General features: G+C 25.5%; 1 protein-coding gene across 1 annotated transcript in view; it reads right to left on the reverse strand.

The window, feature by feature from the left end:
• The window catches only part of LOC100211211 (X-ray repair cross-complementing protein 5), a 31,122-nt gene extending 17,854 nt beyond the window's left edge, over positions 1-13,268 (reverse strand). Inside the window, exons 1-2 of the mRNA XM_065807517.1 lie at positions 12,620-13,268; positions 10,937-11,115 (exon numbers count right to left, since the gene is read on the reverse strand). Coding sequence (XP_065663589.1) covers positions 10,937-11,115; positions 12,620-13,053 — 613 coding nt within the window. The 5' untranslated portion in view covers positions 13,054-13,268. The remainder of the gene's footprint in view (positions 1-10,936; positions 11,116-12,619) is intronic.
• Positions 13,269-14,957: the final 1,689 nt, after the last annotated feature.

Genomic DNA, 14,957 nt, shown 5'->3' on the forward strand with positions numbered 1-14,957 from the left:
TTTTAAATTGGTCTGAAGACTTGTTAAAATAAGACTTGCAAAAAGCAAACTTTGTTGTTGTTGCACATGATGCATCGAACCACAAAAATACAAAACTTCTACCTGTTATAGTAAGATATTGTGCTATTAAACCTTCTATTGAAATTAAATGTAGTATTTTGAAAGTTCATAATCTTCCAAATGAAACAGCAGAAGCAATAACAAAGGTTGTTTTAGAAAATATACATTTTTACAACATACAGGATCAAGTAATTGGCCTTTCAGCAGATAATGCAGCAGTAAACTTTGGTGAATTATCAAGTAAAAAAACTGCAGGTAATATTCATTCAAAGCTTGAAAAGGATTTAAAAAGAGAAATTTTGACAATAGGCTGTGCTGCTCATAAAGTACATAATGCACTCTCAGCAGCTACTCCTAAGATAATTCCAATAGATATTGAAAATATGTTTAAAATATATCATCATTTTAATATATTTACTGTTCGAACAGAAACATTAAAAAATTTTGTGCTTATATTGGTTGCCAATTCAAAATAATTCTCTCACATTCAAAAACACAATGTCTCTCTTTATCGCCATGCATAGACAGAATACTCAGAATGTATGAACCTTTGAAATCATATTTTTTAAGTGAAGAAAATTCACCACTTGCAATTTTTAATTTTTTTAATTCTGAATCTTCAGAATTTTGGTTGTTTTTCCTTCAACCCCAATTTCATTTGTTTGGCGAGACTGTCAAAAGTTAGAAGGAAATGATAAAAGTGCAGTAGAAGTATCAATGGAGTTCTACAAACTATTAGCCAACTATGAAAATTGACTCGCATGCAAATTTATACCATTTATGGCAGATAATCTTTTAAAAAAACTTGAAACAGAAGGATTATTAGATAGAGAGAATGTAATTTCTGTTGTAGCGAGATTTTAGAGTACCATAATTAGTTGTTTAAAGAAGTGGGCTGATAGATTTTGTAATGAAGAAAGGAATATGAAATATCTTATGTTAAAGGAAAAATTTTTATATGAGGATTTTAAGGAAGTGTACACATATTTTCTTTATAAAACTAAATCATTACCTATTTTTGTCTTAAGTGATAATGACATTTTTTATATAAATCTGGAAAACTGGGAAGCTGAATCTGTTCCTATACTATTAAGATGGAAAACTGTTTTAGAAGGTATAAATAATGTCAATACTGTAGTAATGCGTCAACTGCTTGGAAGGCTTGGTGCATTTGTATTTAATGTTACAGGAACTAATGCAGAGTGTGAACATTTGATTAGTTTAGTGGGTCAATATTGGACTAAAGACAAAAGCCAATTAAAAGTTAGTACACTTGAGGGTGTAATGAAAGTAAAAATCAACATTGGCCTTACAATTTACGAAGAAACTAAAAAAAACAAACATTTGTTTCAAAAAGCAAAAGATTCAGAAAAGTATCTATTTATGATTTTTATGTAATATATAACAGATTGTCTTGGCTACACAGAGTTTTTACCTGCATTTTCAACTTATTTTGATGCTTTTGCATTAACAAATGTCACTTATATATAACTATACACTTTTTTTTATAGAAAAATCTGGTCACCCTATATATATATATATATATATATATATATATATATATATATATATATATATATATACACAGCTTTAAGTTTACTATTATTAAAATAACGTTTATATCAAAAATTAACATCAGCTTCTTCCACAAAAAGATAACACTAACTACACTAAAAAAATTGTTCTTATATCATTTTTAAGCAATAAACCTCAATAGATCAGGCTTATTATTTCGTTTATAATTTCTTGTAAAAACTTCGCTTATTTACGATGTTTTGCTTGTATTCAATGTGGCTTCCGAAAAAAAAAAGCTTCACATTTCCTAACAGATTTTTTACGGAGTTAGACATCTAGAGGGTGTCCACTCTTCTGGGAAAACTGGAAGAACTAGAAAGGAATGTTTTTGAAAAACATGCTAAAGAAACTGGAAAATGTATTTTTTGTGCATCATTGATTCAATGATGTGCAAAAAATACATTTTTCAGTTTTTCCATTGTTTTTCAAAAACAGCTTTATACATTTTTTCCAGTAGAGTAGACACCCTGGTCTATGTAATCATATATCACTGGTCAAATCAGAGTGTATTATTATTTTATTTTATTTATTACATTTTTAATTCATATTTATTTTAGCCACTGATTTATCATTAGATTATTTATTTTACTATATTATAATATGCAATATATTTACAATATTATTATTATAGCAGATGTGGACAGGAAAGGCGTGCGATCGCACTCTATTCCTGACCACGCTCGCTATTATTTTTTTTGAAAGCTTGACCACAGTTTTTTAGTTATTTGAAAATGCGCTGAAAAAACCCAACAAAAGAAAGAAAATTATAAACAAGCTAAGCTATAAAAAATGAAAGAAATCTTAAAAAGAAATTTAAAAAAATTAAAATACTCAACTAATCTCACCTGAAGAAAACTAAATCTCTATTAGAAAGCTATTTTTAATTATGTTGATATTTACGTTAAGGTTACGTTAAATTTATGTTAAGGTTGAATAACTTTAAAATTTTAATCTTTTCTAATGTTTTTTAAATCTGTTAATTAAAAGCAAACTTTAGTACAAATTATAGGTCAAAACTAAACAAATTGTAAAGCAATAATTTAAGCATTTTAAGCATTTTAATTTACACAATTAAGACTTATCAAAGATGATATTTAATTGCATTCAGACATAGTAATAAAATACACAAACTTTTAAATAAAATATAATTTTTTAATAATATTCTTTGGTAATTAATGTATAATGCTTTTTATTAATAACAATCGTTAAAATTTGTAAATTTTATAAGAAGCGCTTAGGGTAGTAAAAAAACATTTAACTAGAAAGTTTACAAAACAGCAAAAAAAAGACTTTGGAATGTTTTCGATGATATTAACTTAATGCATTTTTCATAAAAAGTTTATTGAAACACATTGATAGTCATTGTTGTTCATAAATTAAGATTACAAATTGTTTTAAAAAAAAATTGTTGTCGTCATTGTTTATAAAATTAAGAATACAAATTGTTTTAGAAAAAGTACATTCATCGTTGAAACAAAAATACTTTTGAAATAAATAAAAGTTTTATTTGATAATCTTTGATAACTTATTTAATAGCATTTTAAAACTTTATTTAAAAGCGTTTAGCGTTGTGTAAAAACATTTCAAAAAAGAAAGTTTACTCTCTAATGAAATGTTTTTACACAACACATAACAACAACAAAAAAATAACTTTGCAATGTTTTCGACTATTAAATTTATGGTTTCATCAAAAAGTTTATTGAAACAATTGTTTTTGTTGTTTATAAAATTAACCATACAAGTTGTTTTAAAAACATTTACATTGTAAAAAATGCACTTGTTAACTATATAGTATCTTTCAATAATTTAAATAAATAATTTTTTTATAGTATACAATCGTTAAAAGCAATTTCTTGCTCTATTACCTTATACTTTATTTTGCGAGATTTTGAAACGTTTTCAAAAATCTAAAAAGCCGTGGTTAAGTTGTAGCAAAAAAGAAATACATGCGTGGTCAGGAATAGAGTGTGATTGCACGCCTTTCCTGTCCACGTCTGTATTATAGTATTATTTATTTACATTGTGCTTTACTTAATATAGCTTTTTAATTATATAATATAATAACTTTTATATCAGTGTTTTGTTGTTGTTATAATTTAGCATTTTGTTTAGCTGCTGTTTTAATTTTTAATACTATCATTGTGTAAAATATTATGCAAATTATGTTCACTAAACTTTCATAAAAATAATGTTCTTTTTTTTATGTAAATATACAATTGTTAAAAAAAAACACTAAGGATTTAAACTAATTTTTCATTGTTGGTATAACTGAAACAAGATTAAAAAGACCTTCAATTCATCTAATTCTTAATGATAATTAGAAAATTGAGCACACAAACTGAATCTTCTTGTAGTGGCAACTTAAACTTATCAAAACAAATCTATTAATGAAGAGATGATTAGATAATTTAAATACACTATTTTTTAGAATCTACATTTGTAGAGATTTTTTTTTTTTTAATTTTGTTGATTGCATTTATAGACACCCTAGGATTGAAAAAAAATTTTTTAACAATATCATGTCTGTCCTACTTCAGAAAATATATCTTGAGATAAATCTGTTTTCTTACTTGGAGATTTAAATATTGGACTGAAACAATCAAATGTTTGATTGTATTAGAATAATATTAAAATCACCACCTCTGGTTTTTTTAAACCACATATGGTGATTTGACAAAGAGACATTTTTGAATTGAATATAAAATTGTATTTAATTTTAAAACTTAGTTTATATGTAAAATTGCATTTACATATTGAAATATAAAATTGTGTTTTACATTTCAAATTGTTGAAACATAAAATGCAAGAAAAAAAAAACAAAAAAAAAAAACATAGAAAATAGCTTAGATTAAAAAATAAGAATAAACATTAAAAGCAAAATTTAAAATTAGCTTAAAAATTATTCAAAATTTATTTTATTTAAATAAAGAAATTTTCATTTTCAAAATTAAGAGTAATAATAAAATAATATTAATTAATAGAAAGGTATTTTTATCATTTAAAATTTTAGGCTTTGCTAAATTTATAGCTAAATGTTTGAATTTAAATTATCTACCGGCGTATCAGTAGTTATTAATGAAATAATAACAATATTAAAGAAATACTACTAATAATAACAATATTACTGATAGTGAAAAAATATTAATAAAAGTAATATTATTTACAAAAAGGAAAAGAAATAATTAATTTTGAGACCTAGGTCTTAAAATTAATTATTTTGATTAATTATAATGAAACGCATCTATTTGTCTGTCTGAATTATTTGATTGACTTATATATTTTATTTTTATTCTATGATGTGCAATTCATCATTAGATTAAGATAATGAAAAAAAAAAGGTTGATTTTATCTAAATGCAACTAAATTTGCTTTGAACTGCAACTGAAATGAAAATGAAACTGCTTTGAAATGCAACTGAATTAAGCTTTGAAGGTATTTAAAAATGAAGCGAATAGATATTGTGGAAGATCCATTATTATACTGGAATTTGATTAAAAGTAAGTTGCCAATGCAAACAAACTTGGCAAAAATATTTTCAATCAATTCAAGTGCTCTTCAATTGTAAATTGAAGAGCACTTTTTTATTTAATATCTTTATGTCGAACTCCTGAAGACTTTAAATACCTTTTAACTCAAACTATTATGACATCTGGGATCCTGAATCTTCAGATTCAGAGGAAGAAACGTTATTTTAAAATGTCTTATTTTTAAATGTAAATTTACATAAACTGTATTATATTAAAGGTAAAAAATTTACATTTTGAAATATATACTTAATATATAATTATATTTGTGTGGGTTTTTCTATTATCTTTAATTTTCATAACAAATAAAAACTTAAGTAAAATAAACAAAAACAGAAACTTCACTTAGTAAGGGCCAGGGTAACAAAAAGATCAACATTAAGTCGGGGCTGGGGTTCTGGTCAATTACTATAGGTCAACTACTAGCATAATATAGTTTCAACATTTGAACAAGATCATTTATGCATAGATCTGATGTCAAAGTTTGATTTTTTATGAAAGGAAAACCACAACTATAAATAGCCTGCCATATAAAGAAATATACACTAAATATATAATATAAATACTAAAATATATTACTCCCTCTACTTTTTTTAAAAACTTAGGAACTACCCCTTTTTGATAATCTTGAATATGTGCATGTATATATATATATATATGCATGCATGTATATATATATATATATATATATATATATATATATATATATATATATATATATATATATATATATATATATATGTATGCATGCATGTATGTATGCATGTATATATAATATATATATATATATATATATATATATATATATATATATATATATATATATATATATATATATATATATTTATAAATTATGTCAGTGTACTCTACAAATAGAGTGCTCAATGTTCTTAAAGAACAGAGCAATAATAAATTATTTAGTTTTTTCTTCAAACTTTTTTATTTATTTTCTCGTAATTTTTTGCCGCAAATTGCAAAAAAGGAAGGAATGATTTACAGATGAATTTAAAATTACCAATTGCGTGTTTGCACTTTTTTTTCTTTAAGAATTATATATAGAATTATTAAAAAATAAATATATTTTGCAAAAATTTTGTTATATGTAACATAAGTAATTTTTAAATTAGTGTTTCATAAAACCATTGTCTTCTAAGGATTAAGTTTAAATAGTACCTGCACATAAGAGTTATTAATATAAGAATTAATAACAATTTTTAAAATGATTTTGATGAGTAGAGATATTTTATGTACAATCATTTTTCTTCTTTAAAGTTGTTATCTTTAAATTTTGATGTTCTCATTTTATTATTTTTTTAAATAGTTGTATGTAAAGAAGGACGTTTTCTATTCCAACAGTATTTTGTTTTTTTGTTTTCTTGTATCTTTTACTATCATTTGCAAAGTCATTGCAACAAATATATTATTTTAAAATTTGTCTAGAATTTTAAATTATTCAAGAATTATTACTGAGATAAAAATTATTATCAAGAATTATAACTGAGATAAAAATTATCAATAACTATTAGTTAGATAAAAAGTTCCGAAAAAAAAAGAATAAAACATTCTGAATGTTTTTATTTTTATTAGAAAAATAAAAACATTTCGGTCTATTAAGTTGCGCTTTTGTAGTTTTTTAAAGAACGATAAAATTTATTTAGTTTTCTCAATTTAACTTAATGGTTTTTACATAAAGTGTACTTGGTTTTGTTATTTTTAAAGACAATTTTTTCCACTGTTGTTGTTGTTTTTAACTCTGAATCAAACTATTTTTATGTTTTTTAATAATTTAGCATTCTGAACTTTGTTAACATAACATACCATAGTTTTAGTAGAAATAATTAAATAAAAAAATTATTTTTATAAATTAATTATTAAATAAAAAAATGTCATTCCAGAACACTGTACAATGATGTAACATTAGACTAATCATCAGCCAAGAACCAAGAGGCCGTACTTTTTGTTATTCAGAGTAATTCGATTTTCAAATTTTTGGGGACAAATACTGATAGTTGATTTTTTTGTAAAATATTTATAGTTTCAAGTCTAATAGCAAATTAAGTTATTTTTATCAGAAGTAATAAAAATTTGTTTGAAAAGGTTGTTTAAATATAAAAATGTTACAAACTGAACCTAGTTGTGGACATACAGCCTGCTGGTTTGCATATCTATAAACTTTAATAAAAGGCATATTTTCAGAAAGCGGTTAATATGATTAATCTCAGGTGATTAATACAAAGAGGGAGGATGTATATGAGTTTTAGTCTAGATTTAATAAACAGGAAGAAGGAGAGGTAGGTGTCTTAATAAAAATATGGATGGGAATTTTTTACATAAAATGAATAAACAATATAATTCTTAAGTGGCTTGCCTTTAAATGTGCATTTTTAAACAGCTGTTTTATTATAATTCAATAGAATTTAATATACTTACATAAGTTTTTTTACTATGGTGGGAAACAAAGATAAACCTAAATTTAGGAAATTGAAATTTACGATATTTTTTAAAGGTTGATGATTTTGAAAACCTAATTACACTTAAAGTCTTTATTCTTATCAGGACTGATATATTTTTTTCCTGTTTTTTTTTTTTTTTTTTAGTTTTGAATATTTTTTGTTAATAACAAGAATTAATAAAGAGGGAGGGGCGGAAGAGGTGTTTACATAAACAAGGAAAAAATTTCTAAAAACTAATAAATGTCCCCTCCAGTGTTTTAAGTACCTGAGAATACATTCGATGAAGTAATTTATTAAAAATTGGAATTAAAGTTTTAAAATAAACTTTCTTGGGAAAATAGAAACAAATTGCTTTTCCAGTGTCGGTGAGACCTGGACTCTATTTTAACCCTGTTTTATAGTTGTTAGCCCTTCATGGTAAATTATTTTTTAAATATTTTAATGGAGTTTTTAAAAGCATAAAACCAAAAAAGATTGCAAAACATAATTTTTTGTTCGCGAGGGTCAGTTATGTTGATGCAAACACTATACAAATAATAAATAATACAATTAGTTTCAGAATTAAAAATAATATATATACTTAACTATGCTGGCTACAATTTTTAAGCTGGTTGCAATGGTAAATATAAATTAAAGACTAATCCAAACATTCTGTTTAACTTGAAAATGAAATACAACAGCCTGCAAACTAAAATTTATAAAATAATTTTTTTTATTTGATCAAAAGCTTATAAAAAAAAGTTCAAAAAAAATTGATGCAGAACCAAGTTGTCAATAGAACTGAAAATTGCCTAAACAAAAAAATTGATACCAGTTAACATTTAACACTAGGTTAATGTTTGTAAGACCGATGATATTTATTCTTTGTCTTGAAGTGGCATGAATTTTAACATTGATTTTAGATCTTTTACTTTTTCTTTTGAGATTTCTTTTTTTTTAAGCACCTTCAGTTGCACAAGTTTTATATCGTTTGCAATTTTTTTATTATTTGAATTTTGGTGTCTGGTGTTACAGTTAAGAATATTTTCCGATTTCCATTCAGAACTAAACTCAATTTTGTATTCAACACCCCATGGCTTATCTGCTGAGTATTTAAGTATCTTTACTTTAGCATATGGAACATTTTTAAGTAATGAATAACTCTTAACAACGGTTTGAAAGTCCATCATCTACTTTTCTTTAATTTGAATCAACTTGATTGGATTCTTTCGAGGTATGTATATTAGAATTCTGACAAGGCCAATTGGACTGTACACTTCAGCTACTTCCATATTTCTTTCAATAATACTATGTAAACTGCCTATCTTCAGGATAACACGTCATGACTCTGAAATTTCTGAATGATTGTTTTAATTTGTGGATAATTTTGCATGAAAATTTTTAAAGCAATCATCAGAAAACTATTTTGATTCTGCGGTATACAAGAGTTGCAACTATTATCAACAAATTTCAGTTACCTGAGATTCATCTGCAACTATTTGATCAAGTATAACAAGAAGATCAATGTTAAAATTCATGCCACTTTAAGACAAAGAATAAATATCATCGGTCTTACTACAATTTTTTTTTTGATATTGAGCATTGTGCAGTCAAATGAAAGACAGTCAACTTTCGTTTGTAAAAAAAGTTGGAAACGTTTGCTGTTGGTAGGCTGAAAACATTTTTCATCTTGAAGCAAATAACACACTTTTATCATGATTATGTTCTTCATTAGTTTCAGCTTTGTTTTTTGTAGGAATTTCATATTTTGTTTTTTCATTTGAGTTAGGTGAAGGATTCATTTTCATACTTTCATATTTGTCACATCTATCTTTTTTTAGTTTATGAAATTCAATGTTAAAACTCTGTGTTAAATATTGATCTACACATACTTTTTGTGCAGGAATAACATTGTCAGAAACACATCAGTTCATCAGAAACAATAAAAATGTATAACTATTTTTTTTCAATTCTGAATTTTCAGCCAAACGAAACCTTTTTTTGCTCTCTACAATTATACATTGGGAGTAAAAAAGACGCTTTTCTTGATCATTAAAAATCCATTTATGCAAAGTTTCTTAATCAGCAACGCTAATTTTTATTTTACAATTAAAGCAACTTTGTGCGTCTGAATAACTTTCTTACAGTCTTTTATATATTTCCCTCTTTTGTGTGTAAGATTTTTATAAAGTTCTCCTGTATTTTCAGCTACTTATCCAGGCATCTCTGTTCGAAGCAGTTTGATTAAGGAAATCATCATTTTTATCAATATGTTGTGATTGAATAACAGAGATAGATTCAGAGTAGTTGAATTGAAGATTATGTTGTAATTGAATGTAAACAAAATCTTGTTCCTTTGAGTTTCTAAATTATCATTATACATATAATAATAATATTAACAATTACTAAGTAGTAAACATCGACTAGTTTAAACTATTCATGATTTCATAATTTAGAGAACTCTATATTTATATTCATCAGTGAATATAAATATAGAGTTCTCTAAATTTCATCAGTGGTTTCATGATATGCCATTGAGACTTCATCAGTGGTTTCATGGTTTGCCATTTTATTGATAACAAATAGAGTTTTAGCGGTTATTTAACAGTGTAAACTAAGTTTTGGCTAATCTGAATGTTCAAAGAAATACGGCCAGTTGATAATAACAGTCATTCTTTTTTTTTGACTTTTTGAAGTTCTATGATTTTTGTGACCAAAATTACTCAAAACATAGATTTCATCATAGAGAACATTTTTTTGTAATAAACAAAAACAAAGTCAAAACTGGATATAAGGCCTCTTGGTTCTCGGCTTGCGTAATGTCTAGTTTCCACTCAAGAAACTAAAATTATTATTGCTGTCCAGTAGCCAGGTACCATTTCAATTTGTTAGCATTTTTTCCCTTCAATTTTTTAAAAGTTAAAAGCCAATTCCAAATTATAATTTTTTTACTAGTGGAATAAAGAAAAATTCACATTTATAAGTAATCACACTTTTATATCATAACACTGCAACCATTATCTTTTAATTGTTATTATTTTTAATAATAATAGTTACAGTTAATTACATTTTTTTGGTGCAGATCAAATACTATCAACTATCAACAAATAAGTCTTTTAGATATTTAATAGACTATTAAAATAAAATGATATTCTATTTTAATAGTCTATCATCTAAAATGTTTAATAGTCAATCCCTTTGACTGGTAAAAAAAATTAGGAAAAAAAACTTTTCTTTCTCTTGCTACTTATATTCCTTTTACAAGTTAATCAGTAATACACAAAAAACATAATAAAAATAAAAAAATAGTTAAAATCGATACAAACAAAATAAAATTTTTAATACCTTTTTTTAAATGCATTAATTGCAAATCAATTCCAAGGTCTGAAAGATCTCTCCCTCTTTTTAAAGCTTGCTTTTTTAAATTTAAGTTATTAGAATGAGGATCATCTGTGGTAGTAAATAAAAGAATAGTTTTTTTACCCAGTTTGTATGAACTGTTTGCAAACATACTTGAACAAGCCCTAAACATAAACATCTTATACATTCATTTTACGTAGTTTAAAAACCAAGTGTACAAATCATTAAAAAATAATTCAACTATAAATCATTAAAAAAGTAAAACATTTGTTGGTCTTTTTTTGAGAATTTACAGATCTTCAAATAGGATTATTTGTTTGTTAAAGTTATATGCAAATGCAATAAACTCATATGATCAAAAAGTCAGTTTTGTTGTAGATGAGATATTGTTGGAATAACATTTAAGTATGATAAATGTTGAGTTTGCTATGAGAAACAAAAAAAAATCAAGTTATTAAAGTTAAAGTAAGCAAATGGAAATGGAAAATTAAAGTAAGCAAATGGAAACAATTATGCAAATTTACAAAGCTAGATGCTAAAGAATTTCAATAACTCTCTAGCATTAGAAAAGTATTGATCTAATCAATTTAAGTTTTGTTGAGTTAAAAGTCAAGCTAATATATCATTGTAGATTGTAAAACTAAAACTTAGATTCGTGTTATGACAACTTAGCTTAAAAGGAAAAAAACAAAACAATTAAAATAATTCCACAAACTGATTGAATTTAAATGTTTATAAAAATTTCATGCATATTTAAGTATACATTTATGAACTAAAAAATTTAAAATAAGCGCAAATACATGAAAATTTAAATAATATTTAAATAATCAACTAAAAATTAATTTAAATAATTAACTTTTTAAAACTTTTTAAAATCTGGAATTGAGGCATACAAAAATGAATATTTTTTGTTAATAAAGGTCTTTATATCTAGATAGTCCAAAAATGTTGAGCCCAGCTCTCAGTTAAAGCATGTACTAAATACCCTTTAGATGCCTATTTCAGTCTTATATCATTATCATGATGAATTCTCAGTTGATTGTAAGGAAGCCCTATCTGTGGAGATATTAGCTTATATGTTTTCAGTAATGTTTCATGCACAAAGATATTTATATAAGTGCATTTAATCCAGCACTGGATTAAAGGATTTCAGAACTCCATTGAATTGTGCTCCATTGATTTGTTTCAGAACTCATTGAATTGTACCATACTAGTCATTATTATTTTCATAAATAATAGCATCATTTATTAAAATAATAATTTTAAAATAAAATATTTTAATTTTATTAAATTATATATAATAAAGAGCAACCATTATTATCTAGCAAAAAAATTCAAAATTCTCAATGAATCTTTAAACTTACTAATATAGTAATGCTACATGCTTCATAATTTTATAAACTAACACTTGTATAATGGAATTAAATTTGAGATTTTACACAAATTTTGTGTAAAATCTCACTTTTGACAAATCTCAAAACAATACTTTTTAAACTTTTTATAAACCCTCACACTTTTTAATTTCTGTAAAGTCTGCATACCTATTTTTTAACTCTGTAATAAGTTTCCCTTTTTATTTTGCATTTCTTTCAAAATACTGTCATAATTTTAGAGGGCTTTATTGGCAAAAAGAAACTAAAAGTTTAATAGTTATTTCGGATAACATACCATAAAGCTTCTGATATTGAAAATGAATTCGAATGCCCTAAATGTTTAATAAACTCTTTAATTGGTTTTTCTGATAATAGATTTTCGACTTTTAAGATTTGATTAGCTTCAGGCATATCTAAACTTTGATACTCATAAATATTATCAAAATCACTTTCATTTTTTTTAACATTTGTTCCAAATAATATGACACCAATAAGGTCCTTTTCTCTTGATATTATCTTGCTTAGTAGTACACTATGAAGACACTTGAAACATGTTTGAAATAGTGTGGCTCCATCAATTGAATTTTTAACCATCGATTCAGTGGCATCAATAAGAAATATTACCGAATCTCTACCATGATTAAGTGAAGATACTGGATTACTATCCGAAAAACTCTCTTCGTCAGAATTTTCTTCAAAAAATCCACCTGAATCTCCCCAAAATGACATAGTCAATAACAACTTCTATCGAAAATCTTCTCCAGACAAAACAAACACATTAGCTCTAATAAACACGCGCAACCGGTGCATAATTTTGAAAAGAGAAACTGTGTTTCGAACTCTGATTAGTATACAGATTTCGAACTCTGCTTCGTGTTAAGATTTCGTTCAAAAGCGATATAATAGTCCAGGACGACTAAATAAGCGCGAATTTCATTAGAACTGGCACAAGTGCGAATTGACATTAGTGCGAACTGCTATAAGTAGCAACCAGACTAGTCTATGGATAGACTTACAACACAGACATAGACAATTCTGTATGTTGTAATGGACACAACAAATGTTTAATTTTTTGTCCTTGTTGTGTCTATCAAATTTTTGATGGTGTCCTAAGATTGCTCAGTTAAAAAATAATTTTCACTTCATAAGTCTACAAAGCATAATTTTTTGTCTATTTGGTGTCTATGATTTTGTCTAAATTTACTTGATTTCATAAAACCAGAAATCTTTCATTACCGTATTATTTGAAGATTGTTATGTAGTAAATTTATAATATTAAAAAAATATTGAAATGACATCAAAACTCCAAATGACGATCATTGCCCATGATTAATTATTGTTTAAAACTTGCGTACATATTCATCAATAAAATGAAAGTAAAAAACATTTTTCTTTTTCACTATTGTTTTATTCACAAACCTAAATAAATTTTAACACCTATTGGAATCTTCTACTTACTAATCCACATTTTATAAAGGACAACTCCTTGATCACATTCACTGAGAATTGAAAAACAACTGAACTGAGTAATTAATGAACTTCAATTGAGCACAAAATAGTCCATTTTGAGGTTTTTAAATAGACATTAACTTTTTAATCAACAGCACACGCTGGACAAAAAATTAAAAAATGAACTTCTGTTAGAAAAATTGTATTTTTAATTTTGTGCTCGTTTTCAGTTTTTGAAACAATGCTGCAGTGAAAATTTAATTACTCGTTAAAAGTCCAAATTATATATTAAATAGATCTTCTATACCTCATTAAAAAATCGAGATTGTTCATTTAGTGTCCGTTTTTAAAATGATTGTCTAGAAAGACAAACATTTTTTATAGACAATTCATTTTTGATAGTTGTAATTAAAATTGTTGCAATTAGTGCTTTGTCGAAGTCTATTTTTGTCCTTTTATAATAAGTCCATTAGAGATTGTCTGGTTGCTAGCTATAAGAGCGAAGTAGTTATAAAAACTGGCACAAGTGCGAACTGGCATAAGTGCGAACTGGCATAAGTGCGAATTGGCATGAGTGCGCCAAACAAATTTGCAAACATTCGAATTGGCATAAGTGCGAACTTATGCCGACTCTAACTTCCTACTTCTGTTTTTTAAATATATATTGCGTTGCGTAATTTATGGACAATCCCAAATCTTAAAAGAACCTTTTTACGGGTAATATACGTTAGATTTGTTAAGTATGAGTTTGGGCCATATTTGGCACGACGGAGCGGAAATAATTTGAAAAAAAAAATGTTCACCATATACAGTTTGCATTTTTTATAATTTAAACTTTGAAAATATTCTGATGACGTTTTTCAAAAAAAAAGGTGGTTGAACTGACAGATCATAGCTTTTTGGTGTTCAAGATAGATAACTTCCAGAGCTGGTTCAAGCTTTAAATTTTGTAATACTGATACTAGTATCAGTATTAACTTATTATGAAACTTTTAAACAATTTTTAAACTTTTAAACAGTTTTGAGCGGGTAGATACAAAGTTTCCAGTAACCTTCAAGACTATCCGCAAAGAATGATCCCAAAGAATAAATACCAAAAGTTCATGATAAGCACCCTCCAGATATGTATTTTCACACTTATACAAATAATACGTTTAAAAAAAAAATTTCGAAAAACGGTTTTA

This window comes from Hydra vulgaris, chromosome 10 (assembly GCF_038396675.1).
Source record: "Hydra vulgaris chromosome 10, alternate assembly HydraT2T_AEP".
Taxonomy (NCBI): domain Eukaryota; kingdom Metazoa; phylum Cnidaria; class Hydrozoa; order Anthoathecata; family Hydridae; genus Hydra; species Hydra vulgaris.